Consider the following 24,630-nt stretch of genomic DNA (forward strand, 5'->3'; position numbering starts at 1 on the left):
CCCTGCCGCCACCTCACTTCCGACGGGCGCTGAGGAGCCGCCCTGGCCAGGGCCCCCGCCGCACCGGCTCCGGCCGCGCCGCTCTCCGGCCGCAGCGCGCCCCCGCCGCAGCGGCCCCGGCAAGCCCGGCGCGCAGGGCACAACGGGCAGCGCCTGGGAAAGAACACGCTGAGTGAGAGCTTTCCGTCAGCAAGGGCCGGGAACCAAGACAGCCGGGTGGGAACTGAGGAAAGGCAGCGACTGGGAGAGGCTGGCTGTACAGCAGAGTGAACACTCGCTGAGTCCAGCCGCGAGGAATCGTGCCAAGGAAATGCAGCTTGACCTTTTTAACCTGCTGCCAGATAAAGAGTGGTTTTATGAGAAAATACACTTCTAGGCTCTTTTGAATACAAGTCATACCTATATGCCAGTAACCCTGTTTTAAAATGGTCTCACAAAAAAGGCATTAAGTAAGTAACTTAAGGGGACATTTATATTTCAAAATAAGAACAGTATTAAAAGTCAATGTGGTATTTTTTCAAGAAGCCTCCAAGTTCACCTATGACTGGTTAGTCGAAAAAACAAAAAAGTCAATTCTATATTTGAAACTCACCTTGCTATCGATATTTGAAGTATCATCCACAATGCCTTTTCAAGTGCATATCAATTGGGTTAGTAACATATAGCAAATGCTATGATACATAGAACCACTCAATATAAAAAATGTAAAATGTGAGGGGCCATGCAATTCTGCATGTTTAAAACAATGTTGTATTTCAGTATTTGACTACACTACAGGAAAATCTATGCTAAAATTAAGTGGGACAGAACTATTGCACCTAAAAGTTTTGATGTAAGTATTGCAACGCAAACTGACTTGCAATAGCTCACAGAAATATGAAATGCATTTAGAAGAAGCCATTTTTAGACTGAAAGTGATGTCTAACCATAAATAAAACTACTCGTAATTTAAAAAGGAGAAACAGCCAAACAAAAAACTCAACCAACCATACATGGGCATACAGCTCTACCAAACTATTTTCTATTATTAGTATCAGTTTGATCTACAATAAAATGTCTATTAAACAATACCTTATACTGCTCACACCGCATGACTGTGTACTAATTTTTAATTCTGTACTCAACGTTCCTACACCAGATAATGTACAGAATATGAAAAAGCATGACTCAATTGTAATATAGAACCCAACAGCTTGCAGGTTTCAGCATATCCACTTTCCAAAATACTACTCCTGCAAGCAGCTATCTAGCGACCCTGTTTAATAAGAACATGAAAGGTCTAATTCTCTCTCAGTAATAGGAAAGCATTAGTGATAAGCCACAGGAATTCATTAAGAAGCTAAACTCACTGTTTAGGGCCTTTCCCCTGCCCACATTTAGAGCCATGATAATTATTTTTAGTACTGGTTCCTGCCTAAAGAGAAGGAAACAGCTAAGATTAAAAAGACCAAATCAGCAGGTGAGCAGGTTAAATACTCTAAGAACAAAATAAGACTCTCACCAACTTAGAAGATAATATAAAAATATATATTTCTTGGTAATGGATCTTAATTGCTCCTTGTTTCCCATTTCTTTTCAGTGCATATTAATGAAGAAAAATGATACTTTTTGTATTGACATATTCCAAACACTGAAAGGTAGTTAATTACACAAAATGATTATCAGGAGAGTAAGAGCATGTGTTATGTCAAGTTTTAAAGCCTTATTCCACTGTAAGGTCCAGATAAACAAGTACATCCAGTTCTGTTGTGTAAATACTGGTATTTTTTCATTACACAGTGTGTGGAACTTCTGGAACTTTCCCTCACAGTATGGGTTGTACTATGTCATGATGTACTGAGTACCTGGTGGCAACATCTGTACTTTACTCATGTATCCCATTCTGAGCACTCTCTTGATCTGTGTCTAACCTACCATAGAGTATTAAATCATACATGCAGAGAGCGAAGTGTGGTGATATTGGCAAAAAAGGCTTTTTCTACCCCAGATTTTCCATATTTATCATCTTGAAATAATTCTGTTAGCACATGTTGAAAGCTAACAAACAGAAGCTAATTTCTATGCTAGGAACCTCACCAGTACATAACTTGTGTTATACTCCCCAGCATCACTGGCACAAAATACAGTATCACTGAGACATAAAAACAAAACTTGCAGTAAAAGTAGAAGTGACTTTATACTTGCTGATAAGGAAAGAAGAAAAGCTGATAAGCCAAACCAGAGTTCATCTAGTGAACATTCCTTTCTTCTTCCACTACTGAAAAAAACCCTGAACTTCCACAAAACTGACTTTTTGATGATATCACAATGATTCTATATACTTATTTACCTAGATATTTAACACTCCAGCTTAGAATTTACATGTCTTTCTCATCCCAGCACCGTTAGTCTCCTTAGGAGAGTACAAGCTTATGTCCATTGCACACACAGCTTCAGTTTAGGGCAGAAATCAACTGAAGTTTCACAACTTGAGCTTTCTCTGAAGAATCCGGATGAGGATGTTGGGCAATCTGTCACACAGTGGCATTACAATGTGTTTGTCACATTTGTCTTGTTTAACTACTACTCATGACAGAGAATGCCATTTACCAGGTCAAAAGGCATTTGTGATATTTACTCTCCCTCTTCTCTGTATTTGCTACAAACAGAGAAAGCTTTGAATTTATTTAGAATTTGAAAACTTTTTGATAAATGATGATGCAGAACTGTATAGGGAGAACAGGGAAGTAATTTCTTAGGGTTGCAACCATCAAGTGGCAGAAAAAAATAGGAAGATTGCAACATGTAAGTATGCATAACCAAAACAGTCTCAGGCAAACTCAAGCACAACATGAAAGTAACATCTGAGCATGACACTTCAAGTTGAAAAAGAACATTTGGTGGTGTGTAGTGTAGTACCACAGGGATGAGAAAGAACATACTGGGATCACGTCTAAATGTGCAGGCTTCTAGTCACCTGATATAAGCAGGAGGTAGTTTTAAACACACCCCACTCCACCCCCCCCTTAATTTGGGAACACTTGATTCGGTAAGCAGTATTAAATACAATTGCATGCTGCATAAGACTCCAAAACAATATCAACCCTTAAATCAAATATATACATTTTTAATATCTGAAATATTTACATGGTGGAACCTATACACGATCCCAATTGTTAAGAACAGTGTTTTCAAGTGTCCTCTCCAGATACAAACAACTAGTAACTCAAGGTCACAGTTATGTTTTCTGAACAGGTCAACCTGTATCCTTCAGTTAAATACAATACAGAGATACTGGAACACCTTTACTTAATTTGTTTGATATTAAGAATTTTGTTTCAAAAATTAAAAATAACTTTGAGACCGTTTGCTCCCTGGAACACAGTCCTCCTGCAATCAAAACAGCTCACAGCACATTATAGATTTGACTTCTTACCCAGGTATGAGATAAAAAAAATGCAGTTTACAGTACATGTCATCATTTATACCATATCAGTCTATTTATAAAAAAAACATACAAACAAGGCAGGAAAATATTACCCTTTTTGTGGACAACAGACTGCATACAGTAGAAAACAAAAGTCAGGGCTAGTTTAACAGTATGGATAAAAACAAGATTTCACCTTTGTTTGACAACTTATGTTTTAGTTTACATGGTTGTTTTTGTTTGTTTTTTTTTAAGAGACAGTTACATCCAAACAGGGCTTTTTGTATTGTTTCTAAATACTAAAAAAAAAAGTTCTAAAAATAGTTTCTTCTTAAAAAAGCCATCTGATTATTTTGGAGACCGAAGGGATAGTAGGTAGGGCTAGAATGAAATCGAGCAGAAAAAAATCCCCCAAAAACCATTAGGTAGCACTTACTGAATTTAGGTCCTGCTCTTGTTTTAACTGAGCAAATAAAAAACTTCCTGTGATTTGCACTTTCTGGGAAAGACACAGAACATCTGCAAGAGAATAGGTTCCCAGCTTCATTAGTAACTCTTAATGGGCAACAAAGTACCAAGATTACTACTGGTTCTACTACTAGAAAGAGAGGTTTGAAAGAACTCCTTTTCCAGTCAGATGAAGAGATCAAATGACCACACAAAGCTGTTCTGTGAAAACAGCTCAAGACACTTATTTTTAAATTGTATTTTGATCACTTCTTAAATTAAAAAGGGGAAGTATGCTCCCAAAAAAAGACTGATAAACTTGCAGTAAAATCCTTTGTCATCTGTAACTGATATAGTTCCACATTAAGTGCAAATGTTTTGCAAAACAGGGATTTTTTTTTCTTAATATTTACAAGAATCAGAGTAACATAACAAAATTACCAAAGAGCATGTACAGTAGCTGCAGCTTATAAAACATACCGGTAATTGTACCTCATATATTATAAAGAGAACCAATGCAGGATTTGATAACTAATTGAGAAGGGTAAAAGGGGCCTCAGAGCAGAGGACAAAAAAATTCACATTTTCTACATAAAAAAATACAGGTCTCAAGTCTCTGAGAACAGAGAAGATTCGAAGTCTCTGAACAATGGGGGGAAAAAAAAGCCCAAAATTGAAATGGAACCCTAGAAGCAAGGAGAGTGCTTTATTTCACTAGGCCAATCTTCTTTGCTTCTGTCTCGTATATCAACAACCTCCACATTTTGACTATGAAAACTTCAGCTTCTTCATCTAGTACCTGTAGGAAATACACATTTCATAGATTATTTTTTAGGTTATGCATTCCAGTTATAAAGACTAATTGTAGATAGATGAGAAAAAAATGGATATAGCGTAATACAAGTCCTTGAGAGAGGGACCGAATGAAACTCTGGTGAGTTTGTGTCATTAGTTGACCAGGCTCTAACCACATACTTGTATAGTGCAGCTGTTGAGCACTTACAGGAAGAAGCATCAGTAAACTAGTATCCAAAAGTGGTTTGGGAAGAGGCAGAGAAATGGCAGGCTTGGAAATATTGTAAGAACAAGACATTCACATGTGGTATCTTCTTTTAAATTAACTCCTAATCTCTGCTCATTTTAATTTGGAACTTCCTTGGATATTTGTTAAATAAACCCACAAAGGATTTCTCTTCCCTCAACTTATTATATAGGCTTTTCTTGAATCTGTACAAACTTTTAGTGTGCACAGCATCTCTCCAAAGTTCCCCAAGTCACCTACTAGTCACACCAAAAATAATCTACTATCTTGCACTATGCATGTGGATCCTATCAACTTTGCCTCCAAGTTTCCTTACAGGAAGAGAGCGGATTAGTTTTTATTCACCTTTCAATGTATGAAAACATGGTGGAACAGTAGCATTATTTCATACTGTTTCTTTCTTCCAACACCAGGCAAAAAAGAGCTTTTACTTTTCTACAGAAAATCACCTTTAGCTCATTAATTTGGAAAAGACCCACTAAACCACTAATAAAAATCTATTCATAAGAACGAGAAAGAATAAAAGTTTTTATTTCTGATATAGTTCTGTTATTGTTGATTTTGACATCTACTACTAGGGACAAAAAATTTTTGTTCCGCATTTCTGAGAAGTTCTGAAGAGGGGTCAGTAATTTGTACCTAGGTGCTGTAACGGCAAAATAATGCCTGTGCTAGCATGATGTGCTTAATCATTTCTAACAAGTTTTCTGTTATGGACTCTTGCTATTTTGCATAATTGACTTTTAGCTTCAGTAAAATGTAGAAGGTATATCAGTTACAGAATTTCTGCTTACCATGGCAACATCATCCAGTATGCTCTGAGGTGAGCTGTGAGCCATAACCTGAAAGAAACAAATGTTTTTAGATGGAAAACTTAGAATAAACCCTATACACATTTTTGGACAAAATCCAGCTATGTCCAAGGAATTCTGAAAGCTTTGCACATGCAAGAAGTATTTGCAGTTCATCAGGTTCCAGTAACAGTCATGGCAAAAATTAGCATTAAACTGCATAGGAATCCATCATAGTAGTCCTAGTTTATGGCCAACTACTGAGGAACAAGTTCCAGGAAGCTCCAGAGATTCACATGTCCTGTATTTGCCGGCTATTCTTATATCTCCAATTATGTTTTCTTAATTTAAAGAAAAAACTCCCTTCCTTCAACAATAAGCTGCTAATGGAAGACAAAGGCAAAATTCTCCCTGTATCACTCCTCCTAACTGCATTTCTCATCTACCTGTTAAGTAGAGAGATTTAATTTTCTTTCCAGAACCAAGTAAGTTGTCTTTCAAGACCATAGAGTTCCATTTATTTACATATATATGCACACCCGTATACAATGTAAGCATGGAAAACATTCAACTTCTCCTTTTGACTTTCTGCTAATCAACTGTGTCACAAAACTCTCAGGACTTGCTTTGCCTCTCATAAGGTAGCCCCAAGATAAACCAAGACAAGCCATTATAAACAGGAGTACAGGAGTCACTGTTACATTTTATATAGGGAGCAAAGCCCTAACTTCACAGAGAATGCAGAAAACACGAACCTTAGAGCAAACAAAGTCAACTAGTGTGGCTTCTTCTTCACCAATATATTCTATTATTTTCTTATTAATCCATGGTCTAATTCGACGTTCCATTAGCGTCTGGAAAAAAACCACAAAACCAAAATAATGATTACCTTAAGCTTCACTCTGTTGTGAGAACTGCCCAATAGGTATCTAAAAGACTCAAACAGCTATTTAGCAGAAGATACATTTTGCTATCAATGATACAACCCTTGGAGATTTGGCATCTGCAAGTATTTCTGAGAGCCACTCAAACATTTTACAGTCTTTTTTTCCTCCTTCCATAAAACTGCTTGATAATTTGTAGTGGCAGTTTGAGGAAAACCCAAAAAAAAAGCAGCCATAATTCAGAATAAGGACTACGTATGAACAATAACTAGAGGACTCGAGTTTGACTCCACTTGATGATGATACTCCAATCCACTGGGGTCCCAGTAACCTTGCTTTTCTATTCAATTATAATGTTTACTTGGAAAAATTAAGCCTTTTTAAAAATGGTTAAATGAATCAACTTACTGAATCCACAATTGACCAGTCAAGAGGATAAGCAAAGAGCTCTGGTTTTGCTGTGGGTATCTTCTCAATGAGACTCTTAATGTGCTTGCGCTTTTCTTCTGTATTGACACTGCCTTTGATATTGCTTTTATCTTCTTCTCCATAATCCAGGGGAACAAGTTTCCTTTTCCGGGGCACATCGTCACTGTCTTCATCATCAAATTTATTGAAAACACTATCCACAGCAAGTTTCTTCCTTTTTACAGCATTGGGCTGATTAGGACTATTGCAGGCGCCTACAACCCAAAAGGCAGAGTAACATATTAATCAACTGCAACTAGTTTGCTCTTCCCTCATTACTTGAGGAATATTGCTTTATATGCTACATAAACATCTATGAATGCCTGGCACTGGCTTTTCATCTCTCAAACTCTGTTACAAAAGTGGCAAAGAGGTAAAGATATTTAATGGAGTGTGTTCATGACTGACCCATGTGCAAAATAGCGTCTTTTTCTCTGCCTTGAAACCAATTAGCACTCTCTCTGAGGGAAGACCATAGTCGAGCCCCAGCCTCAGCAGAGCACAGAGTGAAAGGCTGCAATGCGTAAGAAAAGCGTTCAACAAGACCATACAGTCTCTCATCATTCAAGCTATAACACAGTGTGAGCTCAAAGTGCAGCCCAGCATAACTCAATCAAAATAGTAAATAATAAACACACAAACCTACTGGAATACAAATGTTTTTAGTTGTGCTGCTCACAAATAATTTTTTTAAAATGCAGGAAACTTCTCCAGTACTAAGGAATTCTAGGCTCAAATTTCACTCACAACTGTCATCAGTTTATTGTTATATTCTAACAGGAAGAAAAAAAAATCTAATTTTATTTTTCTTTAGAAGGGTCTTAAATTTAACATATACTTACACCAATGAAAAGTCGCTAAGAGTTTCAAAGAGATATTTACAGATATATTAAGGTGGAAAGGCATGTGAAAATAACCAATCCCAGCTCAGAATATTCCTGCAAAAATTAGCCCTTGAACATGCCTAAACTTCCCTCCTTTTTTGGCCTCGAGGTTTTGGATGAAGAGAGCTCTATAAAATGTATCTTCTGGATAGGTCAACTCAAACACAGCATCTGGATAACAACTACTTAATATAAATACACCAAACCATTCGACATATTTGGAAAACCATGTGGCTACTCAGTTTGACAATTTTTATTTTGATCCCATAAGGAGGACTGAAATAAAACTTAAACTTGCCCAATTTGAGGCTGAGTCCAATTTTGGGTCGATGCTCCTCCAGTTGCTGTTGTTCAGGTGAATTTTCATGAGGGATAATAATGCCACAGGGAGATTCGTCACCAGGTGTGTTAGGAGTTGCATTTCCACTAGCTGAAGAGACAGATGGAGCAGAACTGATGGGTCGTAAAGTTGGTTTAAGGCAGGGCTTTTGTTCAGGCTCCTCCTCCTCTTCCTCTGGCTCTTCTCTTTTTTCTTCTTTTTCTGCCTTGTCTTCCTCTTCCTCCTCTGATTCTGGCTCTTGTTTTATTTGTGGCTGCCTACGCCGCTCAGCCTCCTGCTCCATCTACAATGAAACAGACAATTAGCAAAAATAGAAGCTCTCTCAAATCCAGTACTGTTTGAAAAGAATCTAAAGATCCTTCTCTTTAGAAGGCTGTTAGTCAAGAAAAAGAACCGTAACTACTGGCATTCTTGTAAGGAATCCTGATTAATTCAAATTTGTTTTCAACTCCATCAAATCTGGATGTTGATCAGGAAAGTTTTTTGTTTTCATTGTTCCTACTGCCTATCTGGACTTCTTTATAAGGAAAAAGCATATAGAGATAATAGTAAATATCAGGTCTCTTACACCAATTTTGCTCAATACAACCAGAATACAAAGGACTCGTTTTCCTGTCAGACCAACAGCAACTCACCCTCTGGAGTTCCGCATCTGGATCTGGATGTCCTTCAGCCAGAAGACGCTGCCTAATTTCTTCTAATTCTTCCTTTTCCCTTTTCCTATCTCGTTCATCTGCTTCCATCTCCTTCTCCCTGTCTCTTAGCCTCTTCTGAAGAGCACTACCCCTATAAAAGATACATATTTTTTATTGAGACAACATTTCAATGAGAGGCTTGTACCATAATATAAGAAAAACTTCATGCAGATATATCCGCTGCTAAATGAAAATAAGATTCGTAAGGGCACCTGGCATCCTCTGTTTTTGTAACATTAGAATCTTAAGATACGAGGTCTCAACCTTACTGTACAGAATCTACCCCACCACATTAAACAGAAGTGGAGCATGTGGCTGCTGATCTCTTTGAGGAAAGAAACAAGTTTTATAGGTATTTGGCCAGAACCACTTCTGCTAATTTAGTTTTATGCAAATGTTAGTTAGTCCCATGCTGAAGGATGTTCCCAATCATTTACATTAACCAGCTGGTTCTTCCTATTATTTCCAGCGTCTTTGCCATGAATTATTTAGAGGCATGCTTGTTCCCTTCTCCCTGCTCCCCGCAACTTGTTTTGACATTATACTGACTTCTGCCCTGCCTCACAAAAATAAAGTCATGGGAATGAGCAGTTACTCCCAAGCATTAACCAGCAGAAGTAAGGAGCTTCCCTTTTCACTCTGCCACTTATGAAGTGACACAAAAATAATTAGGTAATTATTGCCACATTAACCTTACAGTGCCACATTACCAGGCAAATATAAACTCCTTAAGCCCCTGCCAGCAAACCCTACAATTGTGTTTTAAAGTAAAAATGGACATTTTTTTGTTAGGAATACAAAGACATACCTGTAGTATTTTGGATCATCTCTGTCATCATCATAATCCTCTAAGAATTCTTTCAACCGTTTGGCTTCTTTTGCCTGCAAAGAATTGAAACATAAATAAGGATTTCTAGTTTCCTTTCCAGGAGTTTAAAATTTATTAATGTTATTAGCGAGTTAATTGTAGATCTACTCTGCTTTAAACTAAAATACAGAGTTTTCCAAACAGAAAATGGAAAATTTTGGTACACACACACATATACATCCCCACCCATATATATATATATATATATATATATATATATATATACACACTTATTTGGTTTATTTTGTTTTGCATTACAGATTAAGAAGGTCAAAAGTTCCTTTTCTCCAAATCCTTCAAGTCTGCTACTGAGTATTTTAACATGGCAGCCTAACTGTATTTTATCAGTACTGCTTGGTTTCAAGAGCTTTCAAGACAGTCATGCACAGAAACAAATTTGATGGGTGCTCCTAGGATAAGCACCCTCCTATTGTGGTACTGAAACAAACCATGCGGCACCAAGGTACAGGCTTATGTGGTATTAACGTGCAGGCGAGGGAGAAAGAGAGGAGACTCGCCCCATTGTAGGGGACAAGGGAGAAAGTGTCTCCTCTCTTTCTCCCCCTCTGATAAAAGGGGCAAAATCCTCAGTTTGTTAAGGGAAATTAAATTAAGATCTTCTAACCTGTATTTAAGCAATATCCTTAAACCAACAACATATTTCTGTGCTAATGACTTTGAGAAACAAATTATGATCATGGCTGTAATTTCAGCACAAAATGAAACACTATTTTCTACAACTGCAATCCACAGCCAGCATGCAGGAGGATTTGGAATGGAAAATATCATTGAGTCAATTTCAAACATTTTGTCCTCCGCTCATGGATTTAGAGGGAAAACCTGGATTCCACATGAAACAATGTATTTTATAATCCTCTTTCCCCTGTGCGTTTCTTTACATTTAAGGCTTTGAAGTGATTTCTAACCCACTCTCTACTATCTCAACATCTCTCCTCTGGGAATCTATGAAGTCAAATAACACTCCTAAAACCTAAAATAACTTCTTTATGCTTTAGCACAAAATGATGAGATTACAGAATTATCTATCTTCCAAAGGTGTCTTTTCCAACAAAGCTTCCAAGTGTTACATTGGTTACTGATAATTTCACAACTAATGAACTAAGGACAGGCATTTATTAAGTGCGGAGATACATTAAAGAATATTGTATTATAGCTCATAAATGGTTTGCGCACATGAGCAGGTTGGAAGTTAAAAAAAAACTGGTTCTAGTTCTACCTAAATGACATAGAACATACAGTAGCTTTGTCACAAATCTGACAGAAGTTACAGTTGTAATACTATGTGATGATTGGACCACAGTATTTTGCAGCTGCCTACTTCTCATGCTTATGCCTTCATTAGACCAAACCACTAGGCTTTGTTTTTCAGACTTTAAAGTAGTACTCCCACTTACTAGACATCTTCTGTTTCAAGTCTATTAATTGGGTTTTTTGTATAAAAACACACACAGCCTTTATACAAAATGAGAGCTCTATTACTATCCATAAATGTAACAGCAGAATATTCCATTCTAAAAGGGACCAAGAGAACAAGGCAGGGAAAATTACAAGTCAAACTATAAGCCTTACCATTTCCCGTCTTCTTTCTTCTTCCCTCTCAGCCTCTTTTTCATATTCTCGACTTTTTTTTCGTTCTCTGATTTCCCAGTTTTTAAGACGCTGCAACAGAAAAAAATACACTTAAATCCTCAAGAACATTAAGAACAGAAGTACTACTTCAAAGTTAGTTTGAATTGTTGTTTAAAATAACTCTACTATAAATAATTTGCATAATTTTTATTCAAAACGCCCGAATAAAAAGTCTGTTTTGACAGTGACAAACATATTCTGCCCCAGCTCATTTAGGAAAAGAAGAATGATGCATTTTATACTAGAGGACTTGTTATCAACTCTCAAAAGACTTTTTTTTTATTTAAAGAATCTTAAAAATTCTAACCTACCTCTTGATATGCAGCTTCCTTTTCACGCAGTTTCCTCTCCAGTTTTCGTCTTTCGTAGGCATCTTCTTCATCTTCTTCTCGGTCTCTCTTCTTATCCTTTTCCCTCTCTCTTTCCCGCTCTCTTTCCCGCTCCCGTTCTCTTTCCCGTTCCCTCTCGCGTTCTCGTTCTCTTTCCCTCTCTCGTTCTCGTTCTCTTTCCCTGTCTCTGCTTTTTTCTCTGAAGGAAGAAAAAACCCCAAAGTTCAGTAGAGACCCTCTCCATTCAATCACATGATTAATAGAAGTTATTTTTCTTCTGCAGTTGTAGAAGACGATTAGCTGGTACAAAAATGGGCATGAAATCAATCCTTACTGATGGGTATTCAAAAATCCACTAAAGGTAATTGTTTGAACACTAACCATTAAATAGCAGTATTTACAGAAACTAAGCATGAGCATATGGCAATTTCTTATGAGACTGAGTTAGCAGTTCTGCACAGCCAAAATTACCAGAAACAAAGGGTATCCTTAACAAATCTTTCGTGTGGCTTACAGACAATTTCAACACTTCTGACAAGATGATTTAATGTGAAAGCAGCATTTGATATGTTTTAATTACACCTTGAATGAGTAATTCCCTTGCTTTTACTAAAAAAACCCACAATCCAAACAAAAAACCCAAACCAAACCAACTGAAACAAAACCCCCTGAAATCCAACAAAGGAAATGATAAAACCTGCTTAAGCTAAGAAATGCCACAAACATAAGATAACCTTAAGCAGGAATAAAGCTAATAATGAAAAATAGGCAACATTTGAGATAAAACCAGTATGCTTATATCTTTGGAGAGTTGCTTACTGCATATTGCAGTTGTTATATTCTTGTGCTGTGGGGGGAAGTCAAGTATTCTCCCAGTTTGGACTTCCTGCTCTTACTCTGATCTTCCACAAGGATCATTATCATTCTCTTTTGAATGGCAGCTGATCTACTGAACTACATGCATTTAGTAAACAGCACGAAGAAAAAGTGAAATAAATACTAGCTGAAGTACATCTACCTTGATCTGCTCCGATCCTTGCGATCTGAACTCCTTTCACGATCTCTGTCCCGGTCTCTGTCTCGTTCGCGGTCTCTGTCTCGGTCCTTAGTTCGGTCACGGTCCCTATCTCGCTCCCGTTCACGCTCCCGTTCCTTCTCCTTCTCTCGTTCACGTTCCCTCTCTCTTTCACGCTCCCTCCTTTCTCGTTCACGCTCCCGTTCCCTTTCTCTTTCTCTGCGTTCTTTTTCAATTTCCTGTCTTTCTTTCTCCTTTTTGCCTTTTTCCTCCTCCAGTTTCTAAAAACCAACAAGAGAACTTTCATAGTTAATTTTGTAGTTACACAAACTGGATATTCCCGACGCAACACACAAGGCTGGTAATGGAAATACCAAAACCGCCACTAATTTTAAAACATTAAATAGGGCTTGGTGGGTATTTTTTGGAACTCGTAAGTATGAAATCAAAATGCAGCAATCACAAGACTAAGTTTTGTGCAAAAGCACAGATCTACACAGACCAGCAATCTCCAACCTTAGCAGAGTATGGCTGGTCTTGTATTGTGAGCTGACTAAACTGCACATTCAGTGTGCACTACCAGTCATGACTCAGGTGGGACTAAATTCTACTGGCCCTATAAGCCAGTTGGGTACAAGTAAAGTGAACTTCCAGCTGATAAAATTAACTCCATTTAATTAGGAAAATATATTTCAGTGGAATGCTTACTGGGACAGTGAGTTGTTTCCCAAAAAGTCTTGGCACACCAAAACCATCCTAGATGAAAACTTGGGTAAAGAAATATATCCACTTACACACGGTGCATGTGGTTAAACAGTGAAGAAAACTGTCAATTTTCCCCTTTTCCCTCCCTAAAAAAGTTCTAAGTGTTCATTGGTAAGAACTGGACTCTGCAGAATGGAATCTTAACTTCCACCACTGCAAGATGGAGACAGTTAAAAAAAGGTTGGAAATAGCTCTTTTGAAACACAGAAACTAAAGGTTACCTGCTACAGTTTTACTAAAAATTGTACAAAATTGCCCCTTTTTTTAAATATAGAAACAGTTCTTATGACCAGAATTCCTATAAGACAATAGAAAATACATCAACAGAACGATAGATAAATCCATCCTTGGAAGCAATTGTTATGTGTTCACTTACAGATGCTGTGCTAGGACATGGACCGCCAACACTGGATTAACCTTGCCTATTAGCTATGTTTCTGGGAGGAAGAGCAAGTACACGGTTCACAAATATACCAAATAACAACCAAATATACCAAATTTCAACCTGATGGATGCAAGAATACCACTTTTTGAACAAATATTGAGCAGAATAAACAGGTTTATCCCCTTTGGCTCCACGTTTACCATCACTGAAATGAAATTAAAAACTGGAACAATGAAACAGCATTTTCTCTGGTTTGTGTTTTTTTGTTCTTTTCTTTTAAACAAAGTATTTAAGACAACTTTAAAAAGCAATCTTACCTGATTAGTGTTCTTCTGCCATAGGCACAGGGACCAGAGAACCGACAAAGGATTACAGAAATAAAGCTAATTCACTAGTGATTAATGTATCCAGTGAAACTATGCTGCATTGATAACACAATACAGGCAAACCCATGTTGGATACATTGAAATCACAAAGGAAAAAGGGACTAAAAATGGTAGGAATTGGTAGAAAACTGATGTGAAAAAATAAAACTTAGATCCTATAATACACACTGGGCTGAAAAACTAATTTCTAAGGACTGTATTATCCAGGAGCTTTACAGTGTTAAACCTCAGCAGGATAAAATTTTAAACTAGGTTGTCAACTTTTAAAAACAACTTACCTCAAATTTCATATACTTTTAAAGAAAGTTTACATACTGAAGTGGTTGATACTTACAGGTTATCTTAGATGTTCCAATAGAAATTTCTTTAGTTGAACTCCTGCTTTTTCACCACTCTCAAAAATTTGTTTATGGTGAGATTTCTCAAGAGTGGGTTTCTTTCTTTTATTAAAAATATATTCACAGAAGTGTAAATACACATGCACAAGTTTTAGTATATTAAAATCCTTTTCTCAAGTCCACTTCCTTAAAATCCAATTGAAAAAATAAACGGGTGTATTTTGTTATTAAAATCTGACCTCAGTCAACTTCTGTAAACCTAAGTAAAAGGACCTGACAGGGTAATGGGATGGGAACAGTATCAGATAAACTGAAGCAATGAACAGAAATGAACAGGTAGAAGAATTATAAATCTTACCTTGAGCTCTCTTCAGACTCGTCCGTGCTGTAAATGGACGCCCCCTGCAATGCTGATACCCTGACAGTCTGTCGTTATTGTTCATAAACTCATACCAAAAACATGCAAAGGTTCACTGTGCTCACTAGCCCGCTGCTAAAGATTCAACAGCCCCTTTTAAACATATCCAATATACACAATGACTACTTCCAGTTGATTTTTGATGTTAAGAAATCCAAAATAGCCCCCCAAAAATACAAATCGAGGGCAGTGAAATGCCCAACAGCTTCTGAAACAGTGAAGCTTGGTTTTTTGTTTGTTTTGTTTGCAATTTACAAAAAAGTATTACTCATTTGCATTTTAGTATCAGTGACAACATGGGGCTTGGAATGGAACATAATTCTACTGAAGTTTCACCACTAACCAGTTTCACATTCAATTGCTGAGCTTCTTTGGTTGACTTTTTCCAGATTTTTTTTTCCCCCAGGTTTCTATCTTGCAAAGCTTTAGTCAAGAGAAAAACTGAAAACATGTACATATACTAACATGTAGTCACCTGTGTTCATACTGATACGGTTGCATGAAAACATGGTACCATCCCCAGTGACTGCATGTGGTAAAGCTGAACAACATGGGCACACTTCACCTTGCTGTATCTTCAACATTTTCTTTAATGTTGATGTGGGGGTATTTTGAAAGAAAAGTGTGTGCTCAAAAGAGCAGCTTGTGGATACTTCCCTAGGCCAAGGACCACTCCAATCTTGTCGGGAAAAAATTAATACCAACTTTAAGCTAAACATTAAAATAAGAACATCACATGCATAGCTGTGCTCTCCGATCCGCAAGAATCACTTTCCAAAGCAGAAACATTCACATTTGCACTAGCATTAGTGGAAACTTCTGTAAGTGGGGACCCTGGGGTGGGACTTGATGTGCACAAACATTTCCAAGCCAGTTACCCCTTTGCATATTTTTCTGAGGGGGCATCCATAAGTATAATAAAAAACAGAAACTCATACTTACATCCTATTCCATGTTACTTTCCAAGCTGTGAGTTTCATCTTGCATTAGTCACCATATGATCTCTATCATAATGGTGGGGGTCAATGAATAGATTAGCTTTATGGGAATTTACAGTTCTTCCATGCATCTAAAGTTTGGTAAGTCTGGTAACCACTGACCTAGTTTTAATCTTCCCCCACTCTTAACTTAGAACTATTAAAATAAAAGACTTTAATTTAATTCACGTTTCATCTCTTCAAAAATCTTGGATAATGTTACAAATCTACCTAGAGAAACACACTCAAGTGTATGCCTTATACTGCAGCCCCGTTTAGCCTTCACTTATAAATATATTGACTTATTGTACGTGTAGCAACTTAAGCTGCCTTTATTCATGCTGAAGTGAGAAGAATGAAAAATACTCAGTAGCAATCAAAGTCTTAGCATAAAGATGTCACGGGCCACTTTAACGTGGCAACTGTCTTTTTCTGACTTGTAAAGAGCTACATGTATATTAAACCTAATACAAACATAATTTTAAGTGATATTGCAATGTACTGCTAAATTTTATAATAGTGGTTTTTTGGATTTTGAAAAAGCCTAATTTTTATCAAGTGCAAAAACAAGAATACTACCTTGTGTGTGTCTCTGAATTTACTGATCTCTCTTGATATCAGGTCTCTTTTGTCTTCCTCCATTTCTATAGCATTTATATCCTCCTAAAAAACAAGGGGGACAGGAGTAAAAGCATTAACAGCCATCTGTACAGACACAGGAGAACAAGAGAAAAGCTGAATGTTAGAAGTTTTCAACCAGTCTTGCAAGAGATAAATAAAGTCCTTCTGCAGTACCAAACCTGACAGTCTGATGTTAATGAGTGGAAAAAAAAAAATCAGATGGACAAGAGTCACAAATCTGGCAACTAGCAGTAAACATAGTCATTGTCAAAGCCTACAATGTAAACGAACCTTGGTGATGAGTGGATAAGGTATCAGTGGGGCCACTGGAAATCTGCGGAAAATCTGCGGAAAAATCCACGGAGATTTTTTTTTTTAAAAATTGATTGCACACTACTCTGAAAAACAATGTTTTGTATGTTTGTACTACAAAGCAATATTGTATTGCTGTGATCTCATTTCTTTGATTCAACAAAGTTACAGAAGAACCTCGCTAATTCTCCCTTTGCTGAACTACTTACAAACACATAGTGATGTCTCATGTTAGTAAGACTTCACTGAATTACAAGTGTACTACAGGATATTAGTACGCTATGGTAGCATCAGAAACAAAGCTAAGCTACACTTGCCAAAATAAATATGTATATTTGCAGTGGGTATGTCTTGATCTCATTTACTCGCTAATTCGCAGAATTTGGTAGATTGCACCTGCTCTTATAGTTAGTGCGAATTAGCGAGGTTCCCCCGTGCTTGAAATTGAAAACCAGATTTCACTCACTCTCAGCTCCCCGCACACATTTTCAACTCCCCCACAGCAGTCATGCCTTCACCCAGAAGAACTAATAGCCTCTGCTGCTAACACCAGCGGGAGTCATCTCCACACCAAGCCCTTCAGGGGACAACAGCCCCAAAGCTGGTGAGTTTCCACACCCCCCCTCACCACCCCCGCAATATATCTGCATCCACCTTCCCTTCCCCCCCCACCCTCACAGTCTTTCTCTCCCCTCTCCTTTATGGACAAGAGAACAAGAAGCTAGTACCATCTCTTCACTCCCACCACTATCCACACAGGCCAAAGATGGCAACTTCCAAGTTTCTTGTCTTCCTTCCCACTATGGAAAGGATGATGGGGTGCAATTTTAACCCACAAGTGCTGCATATTTTAAAAGAGCTCATTTGGCTACTCGACTGGCTCAGATTAGCAAAGTTCTACACAACAGAGAGCTAAGAGAATATTGCTCTGTCACAGGGACACACCCAGCACCCAGCTCTTCATGACTGCAAAGGTCTCTTACAATGTTTAACTACCTGGCATTATTCATGGCCATATATATGTATATTTACCCACAGGATAATACACATTGTAACAGTGCTTGCAACAAAAAAATACAGCTGATAGCATTAAACAGTGACTCATTTGCAAATTGTCATCAAAGAAAACATCTTCTCCCAAAGGGAGGGAGAAGAAAGAAAAACAAATTCTCAGCTCAGCACTTTTATACCTCAGGTTGGCCATGACTAACAATATTGTGGGAAGATAGACTTGCTCCCTGAGGGAGATGTTTCTTGCATCACATTTAAACATTTAAACTTGACAAGCATTTGAAACTGCATCATTGCCTTGGAATAGATACTTTGCAGAAGACTTATTTGGGTATAAATCTTGGTCAAACAATTTTCCAATCTCTTTTATCTCTTTCCAATTCTCTTTCATATAAGGTGCAGAATGGTAGGTGGGAAAGCCCATTTTCCCAAGGTTAGAAACCTGGCTGGAAAAGCTAAGTCTGAGTTTGCTTATCCTTGTTCCCCCTTCTCCATTTTATTTTAATCCATAAAAAGGTCATTCACAGAAGCAGGTCTAAACCAGAACATTCATTCCTGCTTAACATTTTTTTTTTCCCATCGCACAAGATAGGAAAGCTGGCTGACCAAATCCAGCCAAACTGAGATGTGTTTAGAAGTGATTTTGTAAGGCAGGAAGATTACAATGTGCCTTTCATCCCCGAAGGATCCCTTCAAGGACATACACAACTAATGAAGTGCTTCCACATATGAGCAGACAGCTGCAACCAGTTGGATCAAGGCACACTACAAGAATGCATTCAAAAAGCAGAGAGAAGTATTTCGTGGCATTACAATAGCGCCCTGGCATTTTTCACTGGAAGTGGATGGTATGCAGGAACTCTTTATGGTTGTTTTTTAAGTTCTTATTGAAAAACCCTATATGCACATATAGATTAAACTGTACTAAATTCAGTATTTCCACCTTCAGAGGGATGAAAGGTCGGTTCAGTCCTGCCCAGATTCAAACCTGTTGTTCCAAGAAGTTTATGTGCTTAAATCCCTAAACCATCCTGAAGGGATGGTGTCTATAACTGACTAGCTTTCAGCTCAAAAAAAAAAAAAAAAAAAAAAAAGGAATTTCTGCTGACATCAACGCTTGTTGATTTGTTTTCTCATCAGAAGTTTAGGTTTAAAGTATTTGCACAAGGTTTGGCCATTATATAAAGGTGAGTTGAAGAAAAAAAAATCTGTTTTGTCCAAAATCAAAACACATACGTCCTCCTTCTTTTCCTTTTTCTTCTTCCTGGGGTGAGAGTCAGATTCCTGGGAGGGGGCATTGAGCTCGCTGGAATATTCTCGTATTAAGACTTCAATGGCCCCTTTAATTATCTGATCTCTTCTCTTCGTTTCCTCATCCAGTGCTTCATCATCATCATTTGTTGTCTCTGGTCTGGAGTTCTAAGGAAAAATGGCAAAGTAACAGGACTTAACAAATTGAGAGTAATAGCTGTTTTATCAGAAGTTCACCTTTCATCATCACATTCATGCCCCTACAGTATTTACTATAAAAAAGCAAAACCACAAACAAACAAAGAAAAAAACCAAACAAAGAAAAAAAAACCCAAACAACTCACCACATGAAAACCAAATCACGTACAAATACAAGTAATCATCAATTGCATTATATTAGTCAGATCTTTTCACACTGGCAATATCACAGTTTATTGCACAGTTTTATGGAATGGATGCAGAGACCAAGTGTAGGATTGTATAATAAAATAACATACTAAAATAGAACAGAAAAATGGTGATTAAGGCAGTAGACAGGAAAAGAGAGAACACCCACACGCTGCCAGAAAGGCAATCACTATAGTGCAGCTCTTGGTCAAAAGTTTTGCCTTTTATGTTCCAGAACTCCAAGTCACTTCAACAGCAGTTCCTCCAAGCCTTCTACTTAAATGCCATGCAATACGAATGCCTACCCAAAACTTCCAAGCTGCAACTTCAAATTGGAGAACTATATTAAAGAAACATCATTAGGGAAAACATTCCTTGAACAACAAACTATTTTTAAAATTATTGTTGATCAAGTACTTTGCAGTTCCTCATCTTTTTGCCCCTTTCAACCTTATAGGGAGGAAAAGGAACACAAAGAAGTGCCTTTCCCTAAATATTACATGAAAGCATAGAAAGATGATGTGCACACCAGGCAAGGTAGCCCACCTCTCGATCCCCTGAATCTTTTAGAATAAATGGAATCTCACCTGAGAATCCAGCTGGGTATCCCGTCAAACGATAGGTGGTGGGTGGAGTGAGGGGGAGGGAAGGGTCTGATGGAGCAGCAGCTAAGAATGAGGGGGAAGGGAGGATTCAGTTGGAGCTGAAGAAGCTGCCACGCCAAGGAGGAGCAGGCTGAAAAGAGCTAGAAGGTGGTGACAGGGGGTGGAATTGAAGAGATCCAGGGACAAGAAGTGATCAGGGAGAGCAGGTAATAAGATAAAGGTTTGCTTGGTGTGTCTCTGTATGAAATTGTGTTGTAGTTTATATGTTTGATTTCTTAGTTCAAAATATTTGAGAAAATTTAAAACTTTTGGATCCAAGTGGCACCAGCACACCAATGATGGTATGGAAAGGAATTGCAAGCAGTTTGATCACAATACACTTCATCAATACTCCTCAGCAATTCACAGCCTTTCTTTGCACCACCACAAAAAGGAGCAAAAAACCAGCCAAATCCAATAAGACCCAACAAAAACCATGGAGTTAATCTCATTCTACCATACAGTTCTCATATGGTTGCCTTCACCAAAGTCACAAACAGTACCCGCTGCTGTATTACCATCAATCCCCCCAGACTGACTCTAACTCGCAGAAAACAAAATTCTGGAGAGATGTACAAGAACTCCAGAAATACTTAAAAGCTTGTTTGTAACATCAGCTGTGAAACACAGTATCACAGGTGATGCCAACATGAAACAAGGAAGTACAGAATGAAAGGGTAGTCCAATCACACCCTTACCTAGGCTAAGAGCTCATACAGTATTCCATTCAAACCTCACAAAGTTAGCACTCTGCTTTCCTAAGCTATTAGATTTCATCCCAAACACAGGGTGTCCAGTCAAAAATATGTCAAGAACTTCAAGTCATCATTATGCCTCTACTTCTGGTTAGGTAAAATGAAATAAAAGTATCAGTGTTTCCACTATAATCTACATATATTTAAGAAAAATTCCAAACTGAAATTTTTGAAATTTACTTGCTACAGCATGATTAGAATTTTTAGTTTTCTAAACTAGAGCCTCTTCTCACTTTGATTTTACTGAAAAAAAACTGGTTTTAAGTGGTATCTTAAAGCACATACAAAACTTTAGGAGTTAGAGACAAAGTCCAACTTGATTTGGGTTGAAATACAGCAAGTTTCTTTCAGCAAAGAAACAGACACCATTAACTTCAATGCAAGCTTGTCAATTAAGTATCTTTGCATCTCAATAAGAATTCAACATAGCAAATATCTGCAATTATTCCAGAGCAGATCCTTAGCTTTAGAAAGGGATAGTACTAAAGCAATTTTCCCCTCTACTAAATGTCTGAAAGCAGCCCACTGCCTGATCTCTGTCTCTTCTAGTGAAGGATCTACTTCTTTCCTTTTCATGTATTTGTTCCAAAAGATCATCAATTCCCCTCAGACAGCCAATTTACAGATTGACAGAGTAACTTCTTCTAGGGTTTCAGCACTTTCAAGAGTTTCTAAACAAAAATGAGGCAACAGAATCAAAACATACAGCAAATATTACTGCACTTCATAACGAATTACAGAATTGATTCTAGAAATGTAGCTGTAGCTTGCAGGTAAGTTCAAACACTATGGAATTAAGAGCTGACATTTCTCTGCCTTTCAACATATCTTCAGACTCACTAATGTGAATCTGGCAGAATCCTAAAATTAATAAAAGACACAAAGAAGTAGAAACTGAGACATGCTCACAATCTGATCTAGAAAGTAATGTTACACTGACATTCTACTAAAAGAATGCAAATCACACATTATATACATACCCCATTAGATGCCTTTTTCTTTGCTTTCCATTCATCTAGCTGAGCCTTTGTCTTTGCATCAACTTTGACCAGCAGCTTCTTCTCTCCAATCTGGAGGTCATGGAGTAGTCTCAGTGCTCGTAGGGTAGAATCTGGCTCTTTGTACTCACAAAATCCAAAGGCTGAAAAGGATGATTGAAATGAGAAGTAAACACATTAAAGCTCTTCAGGTAATTTACTTTGTTTAAAAATGTGTTTTAAATCAATAAACTTGGAACACAGGCACTTTTTTTAAAAAAAAGCCAGGAGTACACATCATAAAAACTCAATGTTCACCCACCGAATTCATCTTTGATATAATTAGCAGTCCAATAAATAAGATGGAACCAGTACACACATTGTAGATGTCCCATGCCTGGAAACTTCCATTGTCAGGTTGGATGGGGCTCTGAGCAACCTGATCTAGTTGAAGATGTTCCTGCCCTTCAAAGGGGGTTGGACTAGATGAACTTTAAAAGGTCCCTTCCAACTCAAATGATTGTGTTTGTAAAGCTTTTGACATATCTGTCTTAACTAAGAAATTCAGTCTATATGATGACATCTCAGGTGGATTTGCAATTGTCTGATGACCAAGGGCATCAATCAACAGCTCATTGTTAAACTTGAGGGAAGGGTTTCAAACTTGCAAATATTCAAACTAGGTTCTTCACAACAGTTACCATAGAAGTGTTAAATGAGAAAAACATTTTTGACAGCAAAATAAAAAAAGTGTGAGAGATAAAAAAGCTGAAGAAACTGAACTACATCCTTAAAAAAACCCAAACAAACCCATAAACCTAGCAAGATACAAAAACACAGCAAAAAATAGTAACCAAAATTGTTTCCTGCAGTCACTTTGGAAAGGTCACAAAAATTAAAACAGCTCAAGTAGACAATAGGAAAGGTAAATTTTACATCAGAAAAACCTCCTTCATGGAGAAGAACAATACATATTATTGGAAGTGACTTGTAAAAGTGTTAGAATAGTACCTTTCTTCGGGGCTAAGTCCAAAGTGGCAAAGCTTTCTCAGGAATAGGCTATAAAATCATTCAGCTTCAGAAAAGAAAGGTAAGCAAACTAGGCTCCCAAAACATCTTTCCATTTAACCATTCTCAATTATATTATTTTATTTTAAAAATTATTTCCAAAAAATACTAGCCCTTTACTAGAAAGCATTTCACAGCTATCATATTACAGCATCTTAAAATGTAAAATTATTAAGAACAGCAATGTGTCACAACAGTAAAATGCTGCCAGTTAATAAAAAAAAGTATATATAGAGATTTTGAAAAACATGAACAGTTACCTTGAAGTTTTCCAGATGCTCCTTGCACTCTCTTCCAACTCAAAACCAAACCACATTTCTGCAATTAAGAAAAGTATCATTAATTATTATATTCAAAGCATTACAAAAACATGACCACTTTTTGCAAAATATTATAAAATTAAAACAGGGTAAACTCTACTAAAAATATAATATGTCTATATTCATAGACATCTATAGTGTCAGAAAGCTGTATTCTCCATTATCGGATTCAGGCATAGTGGGCCGCTATTCCAGTGAGTGGGAATAGCTCTACTTTAAGTTTCAATACATTGCTTGTGGGTCCTTTATTCATCAGCCAGGGATGAAATTTAACAAGCAGTCTGCTGTACTTACTGCTAGAAGCTGCCGTATGAGCATGTCTGAGGCCTTCTCTGAAATGTTGCCTACAAAAACAGTAGTAGTGGGACCGCAGTTTTCATCATTTTCTTTGTTCTTTAAGCCAGGATGATCTTTTCTGACTCCCAAATGTTTTCCAACCATAGACACTGTGGTAGGAACTAACACCTATAAAGAGGAGGAGAAATTGTAAAATAAAGCATTGGACTGGTTTGGTTGTTTTTGTTTTAATTGGTAAGACATGATACTTAGGGATGCGCACTTATTCCAAATTTGAATTTTCATAGAAACCTCAGTTAGGCTTATGGAGTAAGACACCAATAATCAGTTCAGGCTTTAATACTTTCTACAACACAAAAAAGATGGCCATTTTCTGGCAAAGGAAGATAACAAAAGATAACTGAACACAGCCACTGGAGGTCTCAAGGTGAGCATACAGTAACATTAGGTATTATTTCTCCTACAAATAACAAGTTTGCAACATTTGAATCACTGGAAGTTGAATTACCTTACCTAATAGTGTAAAAACCAAGCTGTGAATAGAAAAGTAACTCTGGCTCAAAGGCTTCAATGGACACATGACACATGATCTTAAAGGTTCCACACAGTGAATAAACACTACCGCTTTATTTAATAAACACACAACACAAAGCCTCTTTAGGTTAAGGAGCAAACATCTGGAAATTAACTGTACAAAGATAGGCAGGATCATCTGCTCCATTTTGCTACACTTCTTTCACCTAAGAGTTAACAGTTCTTATGCATAGTCTCTCTTCTCAGAACACCTTTCTAGAAGTGTCACTTACTAAAAGTTATTCTAATCACAAAACTGAATAATAAATTTGTTTCAGTATCTCTGTCTTAAACACACTGGTTACTATGAACATACCCTCTAGTAG

At 37.4% G+C, this 24,630-nt stretch overlaps 1 protein-coding gene across 3 annotated transcripts in view; it reads right to left on the minus strand.

The window, feature by feature from the left end:
• Positions 1 to 3,085: 3,085 nt before the first annotated feature.
• RBM25 (RNA binding motif protein 25) overlaps positions 3,086 to 24,630 on the minus strand; it is a 32,798-nt gene continuing 11,253 nt past the window's right edge. For 2 of the 3 annotated variants that reach the window (XM_066551519.1, XM_066551521.1), the window contains exons 4-19: positions 23,729 to 23,899; positions 23,375 to 23,432; positions 22,050 to 22,210; positions 19,269 to 19,451; positions 17,001 to 17,054; positions 16,668 to 16,751; positions 12,823 to 13,100; positions 11,787 to 12,003; positions 11,416 to 11,505; positions 9,766 to 9,839; positions 8,898 to 9,048; positions 8,221 to 8,545; positions 6,979 to 7,253; positions 6,442 to 6,540; positions 5,690 to 5,737; positions 3,086 to 4,652 (exon numbers count right to left, since the gene is read on the minus strand). In XM_066551519.1, the coding sequence (XP_066407616.1) occupies positions 4,560 to 4,652; positions 5,690 to 5,737; positions 6,442 to 6,540; positions 6,979 to 7,253; positions 8,221 to 8,545; positions 8,898 to 9,048; positions 9,766 to 9,839; positions 11,416 to 11,505; positions 11,787 to 12,003; positions 12,823 to 13,100; positions 16,668 to 16,751; positions 17,001 to 17,054; positions 19,269 to 19,451; positions 22,050 to 22,210; positions 23,375 to 23,432; positions 23,729 to 23,899 (2,361 nt within the window). In that variant the 3' untranslated portion in view covers positions 3,086 to 4,559. The remainder of the gene's footprint in view (positions 4,653 to 5,689; positions 5,738 to 6,441; positions 6,541 to 6,978; positions 7,254 to 8,220; positions 8,546 to 8,897; positions 9,049 to 9,765; positions 9,840 to 11,415; positions 11,506 to 11,786; positions 12,004 to 12,822; positions 13,101 to 16,667; positions 16,752 to 17,000; positions 17,055 to 19,268; positions 19,452 to 22,049; positions 22,211 to 23,374; positions 23,433 to 23,728; positions 23,900 to 24,630) is intronic. The other variant, XM_066551522.1, reaches the window with a different exon arrangement.

This window comes from Molothrus aeneus, chromosome 6, assembly GCF_037042795.1.
Source record: "Molothrus aeneus isolate 106 chromosome 6, BPBGC_Maene_1.0, whole genome shotgun sequence".
Lineage (NCBI taxonomy): Eukaryota > Metazoa > Chordata > Aves > Passeriformes > Icteridae > Molothrus > Molothrus aeneus.